This window comes from Carex rostrata, chromosome 6 (assembly GCF_964058835.1).
Source record: "Carex rostrata chromosome 6, lpCarRost1.2, whole genome shotgun sequence".
Taxonomy (NCBI): Eukaryota; Viridiplantae; Streptophyta; class Magnoliopsida; order Poales; family Cyperaceae; genus Carex; species Carex rostrata.
This window is the reverse complement of record NC_135923.1, coordinates 9341561-9365770: the sequence shown is the minus strand read 5'-3', so window position 1 is coordinate 9365770 and position 24210 is coordinate 9341561. Positions and strand designations below refer to the sequence as shown.

Genomic DNA, 24210 nt, shown 5'->3' with positions numbered 1-24210 from the left:
ACGGATTAAATTTGGTATGGCTAAAAGTAAATATGAACCGTAAAATTGTGACCACCGTTTGGTACTGAGGAGGATGGGAGAGTATTCTTTGCGGAGCTTTTAATCTGGTCCGTTTGTTTTGATCGGATGGACCAGATTAGAGGGAGTCCAAATTTTAAGATCTGATTTGGTCCGTCCGATTAAAACGAACGGACCAGATTAAAAGCTCCGCACAGCTCCGCAAAGGATAGCGTTCCGGAGGAGGATACGGATTCGAACCTATAGTGGACCAACATAATTGCGGATCCGTATCCTCCCAGGTACCTGACTCAACACAATTGAAATGGACGGCCCAGATTTAATTTCAGCCGGTAGGCGATTGAAAGGGCAGTGGGGGCAGTATTATGTGTGCTTTGAGATGCGTGCCAAGTTAAAATTTCCATCTTCGGACCGTCCGATTCAATTCTACTCGGTCAGTTAACGGGAGGGGATACGAATTCCATAATTGCTATTACGAGTTGTGTTCTCTTTTTAAGACTCAAAATCATATTTTAATCGAATTAACCGGACATTCTTCTGCGACTGCGATTATTTTGTTTAAGAAACCTTCATAAACCCTTAGCATGTGTCGTCACTTCCCTTCAAATTCCAAAGACCAATGCTCTGCAGTGACAGCTACTGGCTCCTCCACCAGTCAATGTCATCACTCATGCGGTCAGAGCACCGCCCGGTGACTCTCTTTTTAGTCCTCCTCCTCTCATGGAGCACTGATAGTGTGTCAGCGGTGGGGGTAAACTGGGGCCTTGCTTCCTCCACCCCACTTCCTCCCTCCAAGGTGGTGAACGGACTCCTCCTGTCAAACGGCGTGACGCGTGTCAAGCTACCGGACGCTGATCCGACCGTGCTTGAGAGCCTTTCTGGGTCGGGTATAGGGGTTATAGTAGGGATCCGAAATGAGATGCTCCGCTATCTCAGCCAATCAAAGAAAGCTGCGGCGAGTTGGGTTCATGACAATGTCACTCGCTATTATTCTGATAATCGCGCTGGTGGTGGTGTTCAAATTGAGTAAGGAAGCCCTTTTTATATATATTTTTTTTATTTGGCTGTTGGCTTCTCGATTCATATCTTATGATATTTTCTTTGGGTAAAACCAGAATCGCTATAATTAGAAATTATATGTCTAATCTTTGTTCAGTTATGAAATGGTCCTTTGGTCAATGAATTTGTGAGTGTTTAGACATTGAGATTTTGAATTACAGAATTAACATCAATTTTATAAGGGGGGGAAAAGCATTGTGCCTCGACATTATTGAACTTCATTGTAGGACTTTTAACAAATTCACAATCAATCTCCTAGTTAATAGCTCAAAAGTCAAAAGGAGTATTGCAACAATTGAGAATCTAATCATTTCAATAATTTGGTAAATCATTGTTTTTTCATTTATTTATCTTTCTTGTTCATTTCTCAAATTATTATACTCGTAGCTTTTACAAATTTTATTGACTAATTTAATCTTTTTTATTTTTTGTGCCAGATACATTGCAGTAGGAGACGAGCCTTTCCTTCTCAGCTATGGCCAGCAATACCAACCTTATGTAATTGGTGCAGCTATGAATATTCACACAGCATTAAAAGCTGCAAAGCTTTCAGAACGAATAAAACTGATTGTACCATGCAGCTCAGATGTGTACCAGACCAACTCCAGTCTCCCTTCCAAAGCCCACTTCAGGCCTGATCTGAACAAGACCATGGTTGACCTCCTCTCTATCCTTTCTAATCACAGTTCGCTGTTTGTACTTGACATGAATCCATTTTCAAGCTTCCAACAGAACAAGAACCTTTCACTGGATTTTCACCTCTTTCAATTAACCTCGAGGCCTTTAACTGACGGCCACAGTAAATATGGTAATTACTTCGATCTAAGCATAGACAGTGTGGTATCTTCTTTATCCAAGGTTGGCTTTGGTGACATGGACATAATGGTTGGCAGTGTAGGCTGGCCCACAGATGGAGCCTCAAATGCCACATCAGCAAATGCGCAACTCTTCATGCAAGGCCTAATTGACCATTTAAAGGCTAAAACCGGTTCTCCACTAAGACCCAAGAGGCCTCCAACTGAGACATACCTGTTTACCTTATTAGACGAAAATCAGCTTAATATAACCACAGGAAATTATGAGAGGCATTATGGTATTTTCACATTTGATGGTCAAGCGAAATATAACATGGACGTAGGTCAGGGGTCGAGGCCACTTAAGAATGTGCATGAGGTGGATTATCTCAACCAGAAATGGTGTGTAGTGAATAATAACAAAGATTTGTATAATGTAACAGCTAGTGTTGTACAAGCTTGTTCAAATGCTGATTGTAGCTCTTTATCTTCCGGAGGCTCTTGCGGTGGGATTGGATGGCCTGGAAATGTGTCATATGCATTTAATAGTTATTTTCAGGCCAATGGGCAGAGTCAGGAGAGTTGTGATTTTAATGGGTTAGGTTTGATAACCACTGTTGACCCGTCTGTGGGAGAGTGTAGGTTTGTTATTGGGCTCCACACATCAGGTTCTAATTCATTTTTTCAGAGCTTGGTGGTATTGCAGCAAGTGGTGTCTGTGTTTATCTTTGTCGCCTCCTTTGTTTAGATTTAACTGGAACTAGGTGAAGAGGGATGTATTGTTGTAATTTAAGCTTTAATGCCACGACTCCTTGAAATTAAGTGGAAAGGGTGCTGGGTCTCTTTTGATTTCTTCAAGCTGCTAATTTTTTTACTGGGTTCTATGTATGGTATGTGCGCTATCTTATAATTGATTTTACTATTCTCTGGTTGGACTTATTTGAATGGTTTTGCCATTATATGACTTTATGTTGGTTGGTTAAAAGTTTTGCCGTGGTGGGTTATGGCCTCCTTTTATTTTCATGTACAATGACTTCTCAATTTATTAGTACCGTGGTTATTTACCTTGGATTACCATGCCACAAAAGGCTGCATGTCTTGGATACAGACATAAAAAATAAAATTGCATATTATTACCTCGTGATAAACTTACATAACATAATCCCTAGTCAAATTACCCTACTAACAGAATAGTTCTAAAAGAGATGCATTCAGAAACAGAAATTAACCAGCATTCATTATTCTCAAGCAAAACAGTATCAGTAAAGACCACTCTATATTGCACCAATATTCAAGGCAAGCCTAACAATCTGTCGGACCAGGCGCAACTGGAGACGGCTGCCCTCCAGTTCCTGCATCATCTCCAGTGCTGGCATCACAGTATCCACGGAGAATGTTACCTTCATGGACCGTAAACCCAAGAGCAGCCAGCATGGCATCAGCAGCCCAGCACTGGTGCTCTATGATCTGGATTGCACGGCAGCAGCTGGGGCCCAAGTACGTCTCGCCGTTCAAAAAGAACAGCACGACCTCGCCGGAGCATGACCGGAGCTCCATCAGTGAGTCCCAGCACTGCTTCAGGGTGTTGGCTTGTAAGCGCGAGACAAGGTTAGGAAGGTTTGGATGTGAGGCAATTGGGTTGAGCATGGCAGAGAGAATAGTGGCAAGGAGAACAAGAGAAATAACACGCTTAAATGTGGCCATTTGAGAGTTTCTGAGCGTTTGGGAAATTGGGGTAGAACTAGAATATATTAGTATGCAGTTTGATGTGCTTGGAAAATTTGGGTAAATGGTTGCAATATATATAGTTGGAGCGAGGGATATGAGGGAGCTTGACAGTTATCTTATGGAACATGAGGAGGCTCGAGAATATATTTTTTGTCGAAAAAAATCGCGCCATAAATGGCTTTGGAGTTTTGGAATACCGAACGGTGATGAACCTACCGTGATAGCTAACAAGCTCCAATTAGGTGATAACTGAAACGAGCAATCAATCAATCCTATTAGTTCACTTAAATAAACGGTAATATCTCAGCACCTTGTCCCTTCTCCAAATTTCTTTTACTTCGTTCCCAATTCAAATTTCTTAGTTAAACAGCAATAATTGAAAGAAGCAATCAATACCTCTAATGTGATAATCAGTGATTCTTCCACAGAGAAGGCTGAAAGGCTAATAGTGCTGCATTTGCTGACTTGGCTTTTAATGAAATATATGTTGTTAGACGATTTATCTCAGTAAAAGAGATATTAAGTATTGGACCCTTGATTTCCTGTGCGTTACCCCGTATTTATGGCATTTCAGAGACAATAATTAACCACGTTCGCAATCTCCAAACCATTGACATTCCACATTAATCTATTCCAAATTAACAAACGGGATGAAAATAATTAACCACGGTTGTCTCCAAACCATTAACATTCCAAATTAATTCCCTTTTTATAACCTAGGCTGTTCATATCCCTTAATTAGCCTCACTGTGCAGACCCCAAACACTATTTATAAATACAAATTGTAGCTACATGCTCCACACAACAATCATACTTTTACAGTTCAATTTGACACATTACAATTTCTCAAGTTCTTGAGTTCTAACAATATTCATGGCTCCCCTGAAAGTCTCTTTGCTCACCATTCTCCTCCTAACCATCACTCTCTCCACCATGTCCAACCCAACTGAAGCCCGATCCTTTGGCTCAAATCTCGAAGCACGACTACAATCGAATGGCCTTGTCCAGTGCTGGGACTCTCTGATCGAGCTTCGCTCATGCACCGGTGAGATCATCCTCTTCTTTGTCAATGGCGAGACATATCTCGGACCAAGTTGTTGCCGTGCAATAGGAGTCATACAGCACCAGTGTTGGGCTGCTGATGCCATGCTTTCTGCACTTGGATTGACAGCCGAAGAAGGAGATGTTCTGCGAGGTTATTGCGATGCTAGCGAGGAACAAAACTATGCCCCGGTTTCGGCTCCACAGATCGCACCTGGTCCTGCCCCTGTGGCAGCTCTTGCTTGATCGCATTTGTTCACTGTTTTAGTTTGGTTTTTAGTTATTGTCCAATAAGTAGAAAATTTTTTGCTAGTATCACATTTTCTGGGTGTAATCATGTTACTTTCATGGTTTATCTGATATCTTAGGGTTCTACTTATATGTAGGTGTTGTGCACTTGTGCTTCGTATGTTCGTATCACGGATAAGACTTACTATGAATAAAGTTTTTATTTCGCAACTGACCTTTTGCTTTTCGTCGTTTTTTTTTTTTTTTTCTAAAGTAGCAGGAAAATGCTTACTAAGTAATCCGTGAATTGCGAGTTTAATCAGTCGAAAATTTATTTCCACAAACCATATTTAAAATCAGAAGCTTGGGTCGGCGCTGAGAATGATTGAACATACAAATTTTGTGGCAAAAAAAAAAAATGAACTCCTAGCATCGGCCCACAGTATCAGATTGTAGGCCCATATGTCTCCTTGAGCCCAAACTATCTAATTACTGGCTGTTCCTGGATTATGATATGGTAAACCGACTGAAAATAGGACCCACAATACTGTATACTACAATCCACAGATCACGGGAAATGAACTCGTGAACTCGTGAACCGTCCAAAACTCAGGGTTTGTTTTCCAGTACTAGGCCAGCACTTGCCCTCTCCACTCTCTTCTCCAGTTCTCGTCACTGGCCTAAAAATGGGGAAACGAGATCTCCCCATATCGCGCGCTCTACTTTTCTTTATGTTACTGGATTCTCTCCTCTCGTTAGCAGCTGCGAAAGCGTCGTGTAAGCTCGGTGTTGTGCACGGTAACACTCTCTACAACTACAGCCTCGCATCGCCATCCGCCGAATTCCCTCATGGAATCCTCAGCGAAGACGGGTATTCCTTTTTCTTTTTTCTTTTTTGTTTTGTCTGTCTCGTACTTGTAGGATGTGAAGAGAAATCACCGTTGGAGCACCTCCATGTAGTCCTGAGAGGCGTTCTATACTTGGATCTTGATCATAGAATGAAATATCTTGTTTATTTTATCTTCCAACTCAATTATATATTGAGATATCCTTCCAAATTAGTAGAAGAGACATGAGGAATGGTACTTGATGGATTTTATAGGAACTTGTTAGAGTAGTTGTTTCCAGTGGTGTGAAAGGGATGGAAACGAGTACCTCTGTGACCACTGTAATTGGCATCCAGTTTGACTGAAATCATGAATCAAGTCTAATTATTCTCTCTATCTTTATATCGTTTATTAACCTCACAAATCCTCGATTGTGATCATGAATCATGCAAAATCATGACATTTTTGTTTATGTACAAATGTGAAATGCTGGAAATTGGTACTTTGGAGGTGGTTATGTAATCTTCGCACTAGTGAAATTTAGAGGTGATAGTGCTTTAGATAATTGGGAGTTCTCAATCTGTTATATAATTATTTACTTGTAAGTCCTGTGGGTTTAGTGCATCACAGGGGCGGATCTACATTCACCCGTACAGGTGCTAAGCCACCTTATGATTTTAAAATTTTAGTTATGTATATTGAAATTGAATTGAATTTTTTTTTTTTTAGAACTTTTTATATAGCCTAGCCCCCCTCATAAAATATCACATGTCTACTTGTAGCCTAGTGGTTAGAGCTTAGTTTGTGGTTGTGGAGAGCTTGGGTTCAATTCCCACCAACAAGATATTGTTCATTTTAAATTTTAGCACCCCCTATTATGAATTTCTAGTTCCGCCCCTGGTGCATCGGACAGTTTGCAAGCATTGTATTTTTGACGGCATGCAAGTGTGCGTAATAAGATCATCCTTTCTTTTGTTTCAGGTTTTACAAGGTTGCGTTGGATGGCACAGTTCTCTGGTTCCAGGTTTGCTATGCCAGGTTACTTTATTTGATTAACACATCTCTCTTTCTTTTTCCAAACAAATCCATCCTTAAATTATTTCTTCTTACTTGGTCATATCATAAAATAACAGCTTTCATGGGTATGCACGAAAGCTCATTTCATTACTTGTAGCCTCCAGATTCTCCCTTTTAGTAATGCTACTCGGAAAAGCATCCAATTATATATATTTCATAGCTTTAATTTTTACTTTTTACAAATTGCAGCTTCTATTGTTCATGTATCATTGAAAAAAATTCAACTGTATTTTTCGCAGCTCTGCAGTAACATGATATTTAATCATGATCAACCTGCATGCTTTGGATGTCAGGTCCGTTCTAGAGAAGCTTCACATATCTTATTTTTCTTGTCCTTTTCTTTTATTTTCTTTTCTATCATATGATATCTTGATTTTTTTTTTTTAAATGTTTTTTATTGATTTGCAATAAAAGGATTGTGGAGGTTCCTCACGATGTGGCATGACATGCAGTGCATTGGTATCAAACAACATAGGAGGCATGTTAAATATAAAATATATTTTGAACTGGTTATATTTATTAGTTTTGAGATGAGAGTAAATTTTTCCAAGATTTTCTTCTTCAACCTTGTGCCCAAAATTTGTTATTTCTGCTTTTACATTCAGGATATGATGTCTGCACTGCAGTTGGGAATGCTTCAAATAGTCAGATTTCACTTATTGGTAACTTCAGAATATATCTTCTGATTATTATTTCGAGGCTTGTTTTAAAACAACTGATCAGTCATTTAATTGTTTACTGATTGGTTTACCTAAATAGTTAACCATTTTTTGGAATGATTAGTTACCCAACTATCTTATATTTTTTCAGAACCTCATTATGATTATAAGGTATTTACTTTATTTTTTAACTTGACAGATGAAAATAACCCCAAGAAAGGTGTTTTAGTCAAGATGGTATCATCTGGCAAAACAAATAATTGTTCCTTGTCTGTTGCTATTTTGTGTGACTCAAGTGTAGTTAGGGTGAGTTAGTATAATTTTTTTATAATTTAATGATAATCATATTTTAGAGTAGAGTTAGGGTGTTCTTAAGCTCATCAAGCCCTTAGTGAGCTTAACTCTAAAACCTATTGGATTGGCCTGAATGATGAATCCAAACGTTGAAACCGATTTGCTTCACAAGTGATGCGTTTACATACAAAATTTATAAATTTATAAATAAATTTACTATAAAGTCAAGTGGTCAAAAAGTGATGAAAAATGAATAAATTGAAATAAACTTATAAACTTTTTTATTTTACCGTTTGACTTTATAAGAAATTAATTCAAAAATTTATAAATTTTACATACAAATGCATCACTTGTAAATTAGATATGTTTCAATGCTTTGGATTCGTCCTTTGAAGCCAATCCGATAGGTTTTGGAGTTAAGCTCACGAAGAGGCTTGGCGAGCTTAAGAACACCCTAGTTATACTCCATATTTTAATTTCTCAAAAAGCTCATTTTACCAATTCTACTGAACTCCTCCCACATTACATTTTGTTGTTTTATATCTAGGTACCCACTTCATTTAACCTCTCAGGAGATTGCAACTATGTGAGTGTTGTTATTACTTACTGGATACGAAATTGGATACATGCAATTTGTACATAGTGCACACATGGTGCACTTGAGAGTATTATGTGAAGTCTTTCTGTTCTCTTTGCAGGCAACTGAACTTACTCATCCTTCGGGCTGTGCAATTACAGTTGCAGTAGGTGGAAAAGGATTAGGCTGGTTTGGAACTTTGCTATTGATGTATGTGCTTTTTGTTTGGCAGTTAAACAAATAAATTACCGAATTGTTTATTAATGTATAACAATTGTTTTGTAGAGTAATATGCCTTCTTGGTGGATACATCTTGATCGGCACAGTTTACAGATTCTTTTTCCTTGGAATTCATAGCATAGAGGTACCAAGCTGTTACCTGCACTTTATTTTAGCTAGTGTCTTCTTAGTGGTTCTTTTCTAAAGTAATAAAAGCATCTCCATTTCTGATCTTCTTTTTCAGGCAATTCCAAATTTGGAATTCTGGATCAGTTTGCCTGAAAGAATGAAGGTAAGGTTTTGTGCAAAGCTGCTTAGTCTCGCAAATTTGTACTCCTTAGCATGATTTTTTATTATCAAAATAAGAATAATTTCAAATTTGCCAAATTTTGTTCTTTTTCCAGATTGGAAAATTTGTTGGATTTTTTAAAAAATCAGTTCATATTGCCATCCCATCTCCTATAAGCGAATTTTGAGCTGAGTGCTTTCATTTGTTCTTTTATTGGTTTCTTCATAGAAATGGTAACTTCCCTTTTTGTTCTCTCTCCCTTGCAGAGTTTACTCGGTTCTATAGTGAGAAAGTTTACAAGCCAGAGTGGAGGCACCAGAGCTACATATGCTCCTATTAATTGATACATTTTGATGAACCTTTTTCAGAACTTTTTTTGCGAAAACAACTCCACGGGATGCTAAAACTACAGCATGATGCCAGAGATTCTAGGTTAAACATTTAGACTTTTTGTTAGCATCCATTCCTAATAAGATTATAAGAGGCCCTAGTTCAGTTTTATAGCATGATAGATGATTTGAATTAGTCATTTGACCAGTAGTGTCTCTCAAAGTAACATCAAATTTTGTTCCTTGAGATGATGAATTATTTTTTTTGGGGGGTTAGCTTGGTTTTACAATTATATTCTTATAAAGCTGTTAATACTTTACAATGGTAACTTTGTGTGCAGCTTATTTCTATTTATTGGATATCTGATTACTGTTCTCAATCATCGATTAAGATTGTGCCCCCCACCCATATTGCACTTAGCATTTAGTGTAACTGCTTAATTTGAATCTGGTGTTACAAGCGCAGTGCAATATCAATCAAATTGTTTTAATTGATTCATCGAACCATACAATTATTATAGAGCAGCTGCACCCAAGTCAATTTGCCAGGGTGCCTTGTGAGTCTGTAATTGATCGAAACCTGTCATCAAGAAGAGAGCATCACAGTGAAAAAGTATCTCCAAAGAAAAGAAGAAAAAAGAGGGGTGAAGATACATTTGTCGGGAGCGGTAATTGGCCTTTGCTATTGACCACTAAAAACTGGTGCCGTGCACACGCAAGATAGAATATTGTGAAGAAGGAGCCTCCAAACAATGGTTTAAAGTTCTGATCGTTGTCGTTGCCAACATGTGAAAGGCACAGGCAGTGAAGCCAATAGCCACAGCTTTTTGGTGATAAATGTTGCAATGTTGTTTTCTGAACAAAAATCCAAAGGCCAATGTGTGTTGTCAGATACGGGATAAGTTTTTTTTCTTGTAGAACTGTTTATTCATCATGCCTGAAAGCTCAGGGGTTAAAGTGGAGGGAAAAAAAAAATGTCCGCAAGGCATCAAGAAATCTCAAGTTTGCTTTTACGTTTTCAAGATAAGATAGTGATTGCGTTGTCTTTTTGGAAATATGAGAAATTAAAAATACTCTTTCAGGCGGCATAAAATGGGGATGGTTTTCATATCAACGATGATGATTGTGCCCGCCGTTTGTAATTCTGATCAAATTTTAGAAAAGAACGGTGTCGATCCTCCAACACCGATGAATTGCTGTCACATTCACTCATGTTTTAGCTCAGTTTGTTCTTTTGTTTATGAAAAACATTTTCGTTTCCGTTAAGTTTGAGAGTATGTGGTTTTTCATATAGCCCGTTTGCAGTTTGCTGAAGTTGGAATATTTGATTCTTTTTTCTCTAATTTTATGAGTAACGTTAATATGCTTATCCAATTAGTAAACGTCACATATTAATTATTCAGCTATTCCATTAGTACAGAATCCGAATTCGCTGTATTAATGTATTTTATTAACCTTTCTTCGTTATGACTCAAATGCCAGAATGAGGAAATTAATTAACAATGCATACATGCGAATTTATATTTGGAAACGCAATACGCAATATAGCTTATCATACAACAAATATGATAAGTACATGATTTAAAATAATATCAACAGCATATCCACGGGGATTTCAGATTTGGAACCATTTCTCTTTTTCTTTTCTTTTTTTAATTCATATTAAATGTTGATATATTAACATCTCGTGACCATATTTTGAATGTCCTCGTTATATATATTAGAAGACTAAAACCTAAATTTCAGACAATTATTTAGAAGTAATGACTCAAATGCGGTCATTTTTCAGTTGATAAATAATGTAACTTCAAAAGGAACAAAAACTTTATTTAAGGGGGTAATTCTTGCCGCACAAAAGATGCTGGTATTTTTTTAAAAACCGTTGCTCTTTTTCCCCGGTGTCATTGGAGAGAGACCCGTTTAAAATTTTAAATAATTATTTATTTCTAATTAAACCCAAGACCCGGTTAAATAATTGCATGCGTGATCAAGCTTCCTTCAAGTTTTCAACCAAGAAAAGTCCACCGCAGCCATTTCAAGACAAATTCCACCCCATAACTTTTTCTTATCGCCTCAATCAGCCAATTGGGAATAGAAAAATGTAAAAAGAAGCGCAAAGAAAAAGTAATATTTAGAGGGACTTTTATCTTCTGAACTGAATAACACATTTAAGCTCCATGTGGCCATATGTGAGTTGAACAGTTGCCAGTTGTAAAGATTGGGTTCAGGTAATTATCGACTTTGTATATTTAATTTAAATTGATATTTGCTCGATTTTGACTAGTCTATATAATTTAAATTTGTATGATATCGAAATAATAATATCGATGTCTGATAGAATAATATATTGTAAAAAAACTCTCATCATATAACAATTGTCTGGTCAAATTAATAACGATCGTACATAATTTGTGTATCATACTAAGACTCGTCTCGTAAAATTGTACTTAATGGTATTCATAATATCTCACTTAAGTTATACTTAAATGTATTTGAGTTCTGCACTTAAAAATACATACACTAGCACGATTTTTTTTTAAAAAAAAATAGAACTGTTTTTAATCTTTTTAATGGAACAAGCACTATTCGTGCTAAAGTTATAAAAAAATACTCCACTAATCTCTGGGTGGAGACAAAAAAAATTCTCCATCAGTGGAGCTATTTTCTGACCCGGCTGATAGGGTCATGTTCCCAAGACCCTTTTAGCTTCAATCTGGGCCATGAACAAAGCCGGAATTAAGATCTCTTTTTGAGAGGCCAACCCGGGATACAATGCAAAGCCCACGATTGAAGTCCCTTATGACAAAAGCCCAAAATAGACTGGCTTAAATAGGCTGAGATAGCCCGTATCTCGCGACACGGAGCCTGAAGTCGCCCCTGGGATGATAACCGCTCATAACTGGTCGCGATGTCAGTTAAGCCATAACGTTCACGACATCGCATAACCGCTGGTTATACGTGGCCACGATCACGTGGTCTTATAACTAACCCACGACCTGACTTATCCTGACATGGGTGAGACGGTACGTAGGTCACACTATATAAAGTCCTCCCTTTGACAAGAAAAGGGCAAATCACAAGCAATACAAGCTTACACACTTACACTCTCAGAGATATCAGAAAGGAAAGAGTTCGATATCTCCAAGATCATCCCTTAGTCTCCGAGGTCGTCTTCTGACTTCCGAGATCTGAGACACGAGATCATCCCTTGATCTCCCCGAGTTAGTCACTCCTCGACCTGCAATCCCAAACAGGACGAGCCCAATCCAAGCCCTTATTATCATACGACCTGCTATCTCGAGATAGCCCGTATCACTGGCAGTTTTGTCATCACAAAAGATCCTATCCCTTACCTCACCGAGGCTGGATTTTAAAAAAATACCCCACAGGTGCAAGTTGCAACGCAAAGATGAAGTGAACCAAATAGGAAGAAGTATTAATTCTTGATTCTCATTGATTTGATTGATTATTATCTTTGAACCGTCAGTTCTTTATCCAACGGTATAAAATACATTTGGCAGTCAATGATATTTGTATTGATTTGATTTGATTATTATCAATGATATTTGTATAAAATACATTTGGCAGTCATTGTCAATATTTGTTTTAAAAAGAATTGTATTTAATAAATAAAATGTTTTAAGTTTTTTTATATATATAATGTGGGACAAATATCACATTGCTCTTATAATTTGTCAAATATAAAAATATTTTGAAAAGAAACTGAACAAGAATAATTATGCAATCGACAATTATTCCGAATTAAATGGTAGAGGGTCCCGATGTCAGTAACACACTTTAACACCAAAAACAATAGTTTACGATCCTCTCCACCGTTATAACTACGGAAGCACGTCCTTAAGCGTGCATTTACATTTGATGTAGATATAACACAAATCACGAGGAATTCGATCGGGTGGTTTTAGCAAAGTGAGCGAGCCTCGTTGCAGAGGATATATTGAAATTGGACACAATGATCGAGGCAGCAAAAGAAACACCGTACAAAAGAAATTTGAGGCTCTGCCGACTTACAGAAGCGTGGAGATATTTTGTGTGACTAATTGTGCAGATTGTTATAGCTGAGTTAGAAAATGGCTCCACTAATTTTAGAGAGCAGCGGAGAAAATGTTTTTTTGTCTCCACGGATCTCTGAGTCTTTTTTTATAACTTTTGCACAAACAGTACTTGTTATATTAAAAATATTAAAAATAGTTCTAGAGTGAGTCTATGGTACTATGCATATCACGGGTTGTTACCGTGCTACGGCACTATATTTGAGTTTTCAAATCCTAACGGTCGATCCGAACCGTTCATCTTGTTCTCCATATTAATATGTGTTTGGAGACCAAATTTTACATTTTTTTTGAAATTTTTTTACTATTTTTTTAGATATTTAGAAAATCACTTGATCTGAAAATTCTGGACCATCCAAAAACAGTGATTTTCAATAAATCTAAAAAAATAGTAAAAAAGTTTCAAAAAATATAAAATTTGGTCTCCAAACACATATTAATATGGAGAACAAGATGAACAGTTCGGATCGACCGTTGGGATTTAAAAACTCAAATATAGAGCCGTAGCACGGTGCCAAATCGTAATATGCATAGTACCATAGACTCACTCATAGTTCTATTTAAAAAAAGATTCACTAAACACAATATATGCATATAAAATTATTATACACAAGGGTGGTGTTATTTTGAGAGCAAGATTTTGATTATTGAGATATAAGAGAAAAATTTATCCTTTTTATACCCAATTTGTTCTTAAACTCTCTTTTTATTTTATTTTTGAAAATTAATTCATAACATATATAATGAAAAGTGAAAACAGAAAGATATAAGACAATATATTGCAATGAGATAAACGATACATCTCAAAAGTAAAGTGCAAAGGTCGGTTTTTCTTTTCTTTTTTTCCTGTTTTTTTCACTGATCCATCATCAATTTAGAACGTATACATGTTATGTATCATTATTTTCTCATCTTTCATAATAAATACTTGGTGATATAATATAATTGTGTTTCTGTCAATGAAGTTATGGAACAATAAAAAAGAACAGGAAAAAGAAATTTAAAGACAGCTTATATATTTCCGAACTTTTTTAATAGAATTTGATAATTTGAATGTATATATAGTACTGGATTTAGAAAAAAAAAAAAAAAAAAAAAGATATGCGTGATATAACATATAGCATATTGAAAATTTGAAATAAAATTTAGTGATAATTAACGTTACGATTCTCTATCGAACAAAATTTCAATATAATTTCTAAAAAAAACTTAATACAAACATACAGACACAAAGAAAAAAAAACAGAAGATATTGTTGTATTTTGTTTTTGTATTGTAAATTATTTCCATAAAATTGTTTCTTTGGACGTCCATTAATTTGTTTTCCTTTAAAGAAGTATTTTTATCGCACTGTAATTATTTCGTTGTTTTCTTTTGTGTTGTGCATTTATTGCACAAGATACGAGGAAGAAAAAACTAACAACCAAATTGAATATAAAAAAAGATGAAAATTTCTTTCAACTCAGTAATAATTGTTGTACGCTTAAAATAGCCTCACCTTAGAGTAGAACTAGGGTGCTCTTAAGCTTACCAAAGTTTTGGTGAGCTTAACTCTAAAACTCATCAAATCGATTTCAAATGACGAATCCGAACCGTTAAAACCCACCTACCTTACGTGTGATGCATCTACGTGTGAAATTTTTAAACATTCGAATTAATTTAGTATAAAGTCAAGCAGTCAAAAACGTTCAAAAAATGAATGCACTAAAATTAATTTATTAACTTTCGAATTTTAACCGCTTGACTTTATACTAAATTAATTCGAATGTTTAAAATTTTCACATGTAGATGCATCACACGTAAGGTAGGCGGGTTTCAACGGTTCAGATTCGTCGTTTGAAATCAATTTGATGAGTTTTAGAGTTATAAGAGCACCCTAGTTCTACTCCTCACCTTACATCCAATGAGTTCGGAGAAAGAGAAGTCTGAAACTGAACAATACATAGCATACTACATTTAAATTATGTAGGCACTAATTAATGTTGAAACTTAAATAGAACAAATTATATAGTTGTCAAGAAATAGAGTTTTTTTTTATCATATTATAGAAGGAAAGAAAATCATTGTTGTGTTACTCCATAGAGTGCTGTAACAAGTAGTAACTAGCAAGCATAGTCACAAGATTCATAAATTATATCTGAATTATACTCGAATAATTTATTTTTTGAGTGATTTCAAACCGAATGCCGAATCATTCAGTTGACCGAATTAAACCCGAATAATTTGCTAATTTTACAAATATTTCCCAAATTTTTTCCAGATTTTTTTTGCTCTTTTGCAGAACTAAGATTTCTGATCCAAATAATTCCGAATCATTCCAGAATTATATCCGAATTATTCCCGAATCATGAATTTTTAACATCGCCGAAATGAACCCAAATAATTCATTTGTCACTATGCTAGCAAGCATAGTGTGACAAACGAAAAGTCCAGGTTCGGTTTGGTGGTTCAAAAATTCATGATTCGGATATAATTTGGAAATGATTCGGTACAATAAGTAAGCCAAAAAAAAACCAGCAAAATTTTTTTTCAAAAAAATTCAAAAATAAAAATAATTATTTTGTCGCTTTTTCATGTTTTTCTCGGGAATAATCCGTGACTCGCGTTTTATACGCATTTTATTAGAAAACGTTTGTTTTTTTGCTTTTTATTCGAGGTTCAGTTCAGAAAATCAAAGAAATATTTTATACGCGAATTAAACGTGAGTACACGAGTCAAAGAAATATTTTATTAGAAAACGCGAGTCATCTCACTATACTAGCAGGGAACAAATAGCAAAAGGATACATGAGTACACGAGTCGATAGCAATAGGAAGGGAACATGAGATCTGAACTTGCGGGATCTCCAAGTGTAACTGGAAAGTCTGGAAACATCCAGCTCCAGATCTTTTGGACTGATTCTCTGCATCATTTTCTTTCATCTGCTTGCGTGTAACGAATCCAACTTTTTTTTTTTACTGGCACCACCGCCCCAGAAGGCAGAAACTCAGAAATCATTGGTAAGGAAAAACTGAAGCAGATTAGAACTTAGAAAAGCCAGAACAAACAATAGATTTGCTACAAAAACCGAAAAATGTTTTTATCCTTGACACCGCCTTTATTATCCGCGACTTCCTGGATCCGATTAAGAAAATTAAAGTAATTCGTAATCGAAATTAAAAACGTTATTAACACGAAATATCTTCTCTTCTTTCCCGGTCGTCCCTTGCAAAATTCTAATTCTCAATCCGAACCCACCTGTCAGTGACAGTGAAAAACGCTCGTGACTCGTGAGACGTGAACAACTTGAAAAGAATATAAGGATGCAGTTCGATTCTGTCCTCCCAATATCTAGCGTACTGTTTCTTAATTAACACCAGTGGCAAAATCAAACCAAAACAAGCCAATAGCCATAATTAAATATTATGGGATTAGCTAAGCTAACAACTTAGCATAGGAGGGGAAGGAAAAAAACGCTTCCTCCTCCGATACAGACAGGGATTCGCAAAGACTGCCTCTGTATTTCAACGAAGAACCCTTCGTTGCGCCGTTAAAATCCCCTCGATCCTCCTCCCAAATCCTAATTGACAAACCCTAACACCTTCCTCTCTACCTCTCTCATGGCCGCCGACGCATCGCCCAAGTTCCACCCCTCGCCCGACCTTCTCTCGCCCGATCTGACCATGATTGCACAACACGATGGCCTCCGCTTCTACCAGTACATGGCCGCCGGATCCCTCGCCGGAGTAGTCGAACATTGCGCAATGTTCCCGATAGATACTCTTAAAACGCGCATGCAAGCCGGGTCGCTTCCATGCCGACCGCCGCTAGGTCTCCGTGCTGCGTTGCTCACAGAGAATCCCGCGGCGCTATACCGCGGCCTCTCAGCAATGGTCCTTGGCGCGGGGCCCGCTCACGCGGTCTATTTCTATGTCTACGAGCTGTCAAAGAAGCTCCTTTCCGTTAACCAAAACCCTAACAATCCGTTAATCCACGCATCCGCTGGAATTTTTGCAACAGTCTCCAGCGACGCAGTTTTTACCCCGATGGACACCATCAAGCAGCGGCTGCAGCTGACCAATAGTCCGTACAAGGGGGTGCTAGATTGCATAAAGACAGTGAGGAGGGAGGAAGGCATCGGGGCATTCTTCAAATCGTACAAAACGACGGCTGTGATGAACGCGCCTTTCACTGCTGTACATTTTGCGACTTACGAGGCGGCAAAGAGGATGCTGGCTGAAGTGTCACCTGAGAGTGCTGAGGAGGAGAGGCTGGTTGTTCATGCCACAGCTGGGGCAGCTGCGGGGGCTATTGCGGCTGCCGTGACCACGCCTCTTGATGTGGTCAAAACTCAGCTACAGTGCCAGGTGGGTTTTTTGAACCAATTTGTCCTTTTGTAATTCACTAGGTTTGGTTGGTTTAATTTTGTATGGTTTGGGGATAGAAGCAATTTTATAAATCAAGCAAAATTCTATTGAAATGGGACTGAAATTTTAGTCTAATTGGTCGTCTAAATACTGCCGGGAGTCAGGATGTTGGTTTGTCGATAGAAAAATTGTTTGATTAAGGACTGTATCAGCCAAAATTCTGAACTCTTTTATATGTGTTGTACTTTCCATAGAACAGTATATTTCTGTTGCTTAAATAAAAACCTCAATTTAGTTCTGATGTAGTAGTTCAGCAGATGTGTCATGTTAAAAACTACTACCTGACAATTCTTAATTATCCACTATCAGCAGTCTTCCTGATAAATATAGTCAAGCATGTGATCTGCAATTGGCAACGTTCATGAGGTCCAAATGCAAGTTGTTATGAACTCATGTTGCTATTTAACTGTGACTTCAGTGTATAGAAAAACTTTGGGTCCATTTTTTATCACAGAGTCATCTTTGACAATACCATATAAAGTTTCTTTTTTCGAGTTTTGCAATCATTTTGCTTTCCAAAATGTATTTGGGAAATTTATTTTGCTCTTAAGGCTTTTCTGACCCTTCCATACTGATCGCGTCAAAATACATAGGAAATTAGGTTGGATTGGAAATGGTAAAATTACTGGTATACTGTTGTAAGTTGCAAATTATCACAGAAAGTCTGTAACTTATGTGAAGCTGCACTCTTAGGATAGTTTGTGAATTGTGACATAAGCTTTAAAATAATAGATCTCTTCTAATCATGAGTTTAATGCCTGGTAATTTTATTAATTATTCTGTACACTAAAATGTACAACCTTTATTTTGCCAATTGCCTTTTTATTGAATCCTACAAGGACAATGCAACAGTACGAGTGTTTATTGTTTTTATCTTTGCTACTTACCAGAAAAAATCTCTGTTTGATTCTCTGTCCATATATGATTGATAATTTAAAGACTCTGACCCACTTCCCATAAAATTTGCAGGGAGTATGTGGTTGTGAGAGATTCTCAACAAGTTCAATAGGAGAGGTATTTCGAGTTATTGTAAAGCGTGATGGCTACTCTGTGCTGATGCGAGGATGGACGGCACGGATGCTCTTCCATGCACCAGCTGCTGCCATTTGCTGGTCCACTTACGAGTCTGCCAAGTCATTTTTCCAAAGACTAAATGAAGAGAATGAAAAATAAGAGGAGGATTCAAATGAGACAAAAATCTTACCCGCTCTTGATTTTTAGAGGATGTGTGGATAGATGCCAACTAGAACTCCCTCCATGGAAGTAGATAGCTGTGACAGCAAGTGGATGCGATTGTGTTGTAGAAGATCCAATGGAAAGATTTACATGTGAAATGCTGTCAATATTTATTTGACTAGATTTCGAGTTGTATTTTAGTTGCTGCCTTGTTTTTCAGAATAATATATAGATGTTCCTTCTTCTGAATAATAAGCACGAATTTTGTTAAATCAGGTGCAAGATTTATTCTTCTTCCTCCTTTTATTGTAACAAAGGGAATTTTGCTAATGCAGCTAATTTTGTTTAAGAATGGTCTGTGGCTGAAGCTTGCAGCTAATTTTGTTTTGACCGTTATGTTACTTACGTATGACATGTATTTTGTTTGTAACAAATAAAAATATATTTGCCAACAGTGTCCGTCCTTTTGTACGATGGTGGTGTATTTTGATGAGAAGTAGCTGACTAGGTTCGAACGAATATCACTGAATTCAATGAATCTATCTCAACAAAGCACCAGTGGTCTAGTGGTAGAATAGTACCCTGCCACGGTACAGACCCGGGTTCGATTCCCGGCTGGTGCAATTTTACATTTTTTGGATATTCAGCCAGTACTTTGATTTTGTGCTCTGTTTTCCCTTCAACGATGACAATTTTCTTTCGGGAATAACTCCAATACTTCTTTCTATCTTAAAATTCGGAATTAATTTTCGTCATAATCATTTTTTTAAGTATGAAGTCATAATTAGGAAATACTTTTGTCAAATGTTGAGAAGTAATAATTTTCATCGTAATCATTTCCGTTTATAATTTTCTCTCAACTTCCTGCCAGAAGCAGATCAAGTAGGAAAAATATTGAGTTTAGTTGTTTTTTTTATATGTACTTAGTCTCTTATTTCATCATGTGGAGTTTATAAGAAGGAAAAATTAATATTATTACAACATTGTGTTACTTTTGTAATTTAATTTAAGCAATAAAATATCACAAAAGGAAAGAAGAAAATTGTATAACATAAAATAGCTTTTAATGAATAATGTATGAAGTAATAATCAAAAAGTACTTCAATTATATCCAGTCAGGAGCGGATTTAGTCCGGTGACCAAGTCACTCCATAATTTTTGAAATCAAAGTAGAGTTCAATTGTCGTTATTTTTTAAAAAAGAAAAGAGAAATGCCTCTGGATTCTATTAATGAAGGACACCAGAGGTGTCAAAGAGTGCAATCATCATCATGCCTTGTTTATACAAAAATAAGATTCTAATAATTTTATTTTAGTTGTATTGAGAACTAAAAAAAAAAAGATGGTGGAATTTGAGACTTTATTTTTTCAATTACTATGGATACAAATTGCTCTTGATTATTGAATTAATCATGACTATGAAATAGTTTGGTCAAATGAAATGGATATGTGAGCTATGTCCATCAGTTATAGGTATTACATTCATATTTTCGCTAAAATATATCATGTAGTAAATAACTAAATTGTAGGTCCACTCTCCGTTATTTATTTTTTATTTTTTTGAGGTCCATGCAAAACAGTTTGAAATTATGAACTCTAGCTAGTTTGACATGCCTAAAGATATGGCTTCAACGTTCTTCTTTTTACTTTTGAGGAGAAGTCCTCAGCCGAATACTTTATTAGATGAAGGATAACTAATACATTAAGGACCTGTTTGGCGAGCTTTAAAGGAATAGAAATTAAAAGTTTAGAACTAATTTTTACTGTTCACGTAGAGATTTATTAAAAAAAAAAATGTTCATATGAAAAAAAAAAAAAATTTCAATCAAAATGAATTTTTGTTTTCGCATGTGAACAATAACAGGACCCAAGTCAATAAAAAATAGATCCTAGTCCCAATCAAGACAAGCACCCTATGAAAAGCTCATTGGAACAGGTGCAAAAGTTTTTATAGTCGAAAAAATAATTCTAGATAAACAAATATTCATTGCCCCCACAAATCCAATGCACCCCACGAGGCCACGACTAGGGGGCGCTTCCTACAAAACAGCAAATATTTAATTTCACAAACTTTTATAGTATGATTGAGATTGCGTAACTTATCATGAGGCGGGTAAGTTTTGAACTATTCGAATGCTCCAATGTAGGTGTTACGGAGAACATCACATGAGATTGAACAGAAAAAAAAACTTTTGTTGTGAATTTGTGCCACTATAAATGTTAATAAACGTAACATTGTAACAAATGCATTTGACTCGTTATACCGTTGTAATTTACTTGCTACACGGTAGCTAGATTGTAAAGAGAACAATACAAAAGATACTGCCAATTAGAGAAGTTTGTGTAAATTGAGAAATAATATTAAAATGATATAGGAATTAAAACAGCAGTATTTTCTACCGTGATATTCAAATAATATAAAAAATTCTGTCCGACAGCCATGAATATACTTTCTAATTTTTTTATTAATAAAAAATAAATACAAATATTTCGAAATAAGAGTAGGTTTTTATAAAATTTTGAAATATATATAAGAAGAACAGAATGATTTATCTTGTTCAACTAATTTCATCACTAATCACGCAAAATTACTAAAAAAAGACCCTAAACGGGATAGTCTATCCCGTCTAGTACTGGTCATATTTTTTTTTTCTTTTTCTTTTGTTGGATGGATTATCCGTCCAATTTTTTTTTAATTAGCGAATTTACGTGGTTAGGGACAGATTTTGCTGGACATGAGAATTTATGATGTTCTTCCTATATTTCAAAATTTCACCAAATCTTACTCTTATTTTGATATTTTATTTATTTATTTATTTTCTATTAATAAAAAAATCGGCACTCTCTTTATATATGAATATGGTCCTTTTTGTTAATTTATACGACATTTGACGCAAAATTCCATAAATTCAACATTTTTGTATCATTTTCTTTACAACCTATCGTGTAGCAGGTAAATTACATCAGTATAAATGTATAATAAGTTAATGTTCATTTGTTACATGCTACACACGCCTTACTGAACCAAATTTTGATTTGAGAGGGTTCACTGTTAAACCCGAAATCTTACCTAAATCAGTCATTATCTCCATCAGTGCCTGAACTTCCCGGGTTGTTGCTCTTCCCATAATCATGAGATCGTCAGCATACATAGTATGCGTCAAAACTAGTGCAGTTCTTGCCAATTTAACCCCTTCTACTTTCCCTGTCCGTTGAGCCTGGTCGATGGCTTTGGTTAGAAATATTCATTCCATGTAGAATTGGTTTAGAAATTTGATTATCTAGACTTAGAATTTTTGTTGGAGTTTGAGTTGATTTCCTTCACCTTCAAATAAGTGTCTAATGTGAATGTCTTTCTCTTAGACATAATATTATATGTATACAAATTACACACAGAAATATATCACTTCATTCGTAATTCCATAGACAAGTTATTCTTAACATAACTTTTTTTTACACAAATCTAATAATTTAATAGATGAAGATGTAATTTTTTTTACACTAACCTATTGAGAATCAATGATCTGAAATAGAATAAAGAGAGACCAAGAGAGTAAATTATATATTCTAACAATTCAATGAGGTGCATACTTCCTCTGAGAATCGGAGAAATAAAATTTGGTGCATAAGTGAAATTTGGTGAAGACGGTCCAGAATTTTGAGTAGTTGCCTAGTTAGAGTCGTGAAGAACGGATAGTCAAAGACACTTCAATTTTTACAGGATTAGAGGATCGGTGCTATAATTTATAATTTGGATTTTTTTTTCTTCAATTTAGGAATTTGTCTATTTCAAAGAAACAGATACTTTGTCGGTTCTATAAAGAAATTTTTATTTTGTTCTTTTCCCAGCACAAAACACAAATAGAATAGATATAAAATCTATTTTTGTAATCACTAATCAGAAGGCCCAGGCTTGACTGGCCCAGATATATCTATTTTGTTATTTAAATTTTAATTTGAAGTCCCATAACTTTGTATATTATTATTGGGTTGTATTTGTAAAACAAATCATATAGTATTGCTTTTATATACTTAGTAATAAAAAAAATTAAAATCTTGAGATGGTTTAACACCTCCCAGGTATACTTATGACCCGCCACTGGATCATATAGTTAGTGTATTACTAGTATTATTACTATTAGTAGTAGTACTACTATTATTATTTTATTACTATCTACTTCACCTTATGACTACAATTAAGTTTCATTTTTAACATTCCTCAACTTATTTGGAACTAGAGACTTGGTTATTATTGTTGTTGTTAATGTTGCTACACTCTTTCTTTGTATTGTATTCTCTTTAAGTCCATGTTTAGGTTTTCTGGTTCACAGAATCACAATTATCTGGGTTTTCATGTAATTGATTAATTGTAGAATTGTAGTTTCCTCAAACATAAAAAAGATGTAATTGAATTGCAGTTTAGCTGTGCTCTTTCTTATACAAGTATTTATAAAAATAAACCAACGAAATCTTTTTTTTTTTTGCTCTAAAAAACAAAACAACACACCAGAACAGATGCCAATGATGCCACGATTAACAGATTCCTTGCACAAATGAAAAGGGAAAACACCAACAAAAGTAAAAGAGGCAACCCATCTTGCCTCTTCTTTCCTATTTTTCACCCTTTTTTATCACATTATCTCCTTTCCTGGTCCCAACTTTCAATTATATGGTTGGTTAGCCCAGAATCTACATGCAGAAATTAGAGAGATAAAAAGGGGGTTATCCTACAAATCAGGTAAAATAAACACTCCTAACATGCTCTACAAACCATCCACACTTTACATTTGCCTTCCTCATTCTCTTCTATTGTTTTCTCATCTTAGTTTAAATTTACGATAAATAAGCTAGCTAATACTGGGCGCGCAGATCGCCTCCACTGCCACTGTTTTCATAACATTGGGGAATGGATCTCCACCAAAATTATTTGGGGAGATTGTAACAGTACATCTCTCTTGGCCAATGCATTTATGTTGAGCAAGGAAAAGACGGATAATAAGTTCCATAAATTAATGAAGTGAACCTGTAACAAATATGATATATCTGGGGTTCCAAGAAAATATATATGATATATCTGTAGTTGTACAAACTAATAGAAGGAGGAATAAAAATGTTCAAGTAAAATTCTCAAAGAACAAAAGATAGTTTGAGATTCAAGAACCTTTTCTAGTATAGTATGTGAATCTGGAGAATGGCAAGTTCCCTTCTGATAATTGCCACAGGTACTCAAAGGTGTCCCAATGCTCGCAAATTTTATCTCAGATATGTTCTGACCACGTGCACAGTGCAAGTGCACCTTGGCGCAGCGCACCTCCTCGGGTTGGCCGTAGCTCTCTATTTGCTGGTTGTGAATATTCGGGTGCCACTCTGACACATCAACACACACTGTAGAAACAGATCATTTTACCAGAGAAATT

At 35.9% G+C, this 24210-nt stretch overlaps 4 protein-coding genes, 1 non-coding gene and 1 pseudogene across 5 annotated transcripts; 5 read left to right on the top strand and 1 right to left on the bottom strand.

Annotated features, from left to right (window-relative positions):
• Positions 1-561: 561 nt before the first annotated feature.
• LOC144556134 (O-Glycosyl hydrolases family 17 protein) lies at positions 562-2712 on the top strand. The gene is made up of 2 exons (XM_078304625.1): positions 562-1044; positions 1515-2712. Exons 1-2 carry the CDS (start codon positions 638-640, stop codon positions 2617-2619), a joined length of 1512 nt encoding a protein of 503 aa, XP_078160751.1. The 5' UTR covers positions 562-637; the 3' UTR covers positions 2620-2712.
• Positions 2713-3173: 461 nt separating this feature from the next.
• LOC144555626 (egg cell-secreted protein 1.4 pseudogene) lies at positions 3174-3575 on the bottom strand (annotated as a pseudogene).
• Positions 3576-4472: 897 nt separating this feature from the next.
• On the top strand, positions 4473-4886 carry LOC144555625 (egg cell-secreted protein 1.4-like). Its single transcript, XM_078304023.1, has one exon. It carries the CDS (start codon positions 4473-4475, stop codon positions 4884-4886), a length of 414 nt encoding a protein of 137 aa, XP_078160149.1.
• A 584-nt stretch (positions 4887-5470) lies between these two features.
• On the top strand, positions 5471-9410 carry LOC144555750 (autophagy-like protein). Its single transcript, XM_078304166.1, has 11 exons — positions 5471-5739; positions 6677-6719; positions 7012-7065; positions 7187-7250; positions 7378-7434; positions 7631-7737; positions 8273-8311; positions 8424-8512; positions 8588-8666; positions 8766-8813; positions 9077-9410. Exons 1-11 carry the CDS (start codon positions 5555-5557, stop codon positions 9152-9154), a joined length of 843 nt encoding a protein of 280 aa, XP_078160292.1. The 5' UTR covers positions 5471-5554; the 3' UTR covers positions 9155-9410.
• A 7263-nt stretch (positions 9411-16673) lies between these two features.
• On the top strand, positions 16674-19072 carry LOC144555423 (uncharacterized). The gene is made up of 2 exons (XM_078303743.1): positions 16674-17558; positions 18588-19072. The coding sequence occupies exons 1-2, from the start codon at positions 16812-16814 to the stop codon at positions 18789-18791; spliced, it is 951 nt and encodes a 316-aa protein (XP_078159869.1). The 5' UTR covers positions 16674-16811; the 3' UTR covers positions 18792-19072.
• A 274-nt stretch (positions 19073-19346) lies between these two features.
• TRNAG-GCC (transfer RNA glycine (anticodon GCC)) lies at positions 19347-19417 on the top strand. Its single transcript has one exon. It is a non-coding gene; the product is annotated as a tRNA-Gly (tRNA).
• The last annotated feature ends 4793 nt before the right edge of the window (positions 19418-24210 follow it).

Coding starts and splice junctions, on each gene's coding strand:
- LOC144555423 (XM_078303743.1), top strand. CDS start 16,812: ATGGCCGCCGACGCATCGCCCAAGTTCCACCCCTCGCCCGACCTTCTC. Junction 17,559..18,587: donor AAACTCAGCTACAGTGCCAG/GTGGGTTTTTTG, acceptor TAAAATTTGCAG/GGAGTATGTGGTTGTGAGAG.
- LOC144555625 (XM_078304023.1), top strand. CDS start 4,473: ATGGCTCCCCTGAAAGTCTCTTTGCTCACCATTCTCCTCCTAACCATC.
- LOC144555750 (XM_078304166.1), top strand. CDS start 5,555: ATGGGGAAACGAGATCTCCCCATATCGCGCGCTCTACTTTTCTTTATG. Junction 7,066..7,186: donor CTGCATGCTTTGGATGTCAG/GTCCGTTCTAGA, acceptor TTGCAATAAAAG/GATTGTGGAGGTTCCTCACG. Junction 8,513..8,587: donor TTTGGAACTTTGCTATTGAT/GTATGTGCTTTT, acceptor ATTGTTTTGTAG/AGTAATATGCCTTCTTGGTG.
- LOC144556134 (XM_078304625.1), top strand. CDS start 638: ATGCTCTGCAGTGACAGCTACTGGCTCCTCCACCAGTCAATGTCATCA. Junction 1,045..1,514: donor GGTGGTGGTGTTCAAATTGA/GTAAGGAAGCCC, acceptor TTTTTGTGCCAG/ATACATTGCAGTAGGAGACG.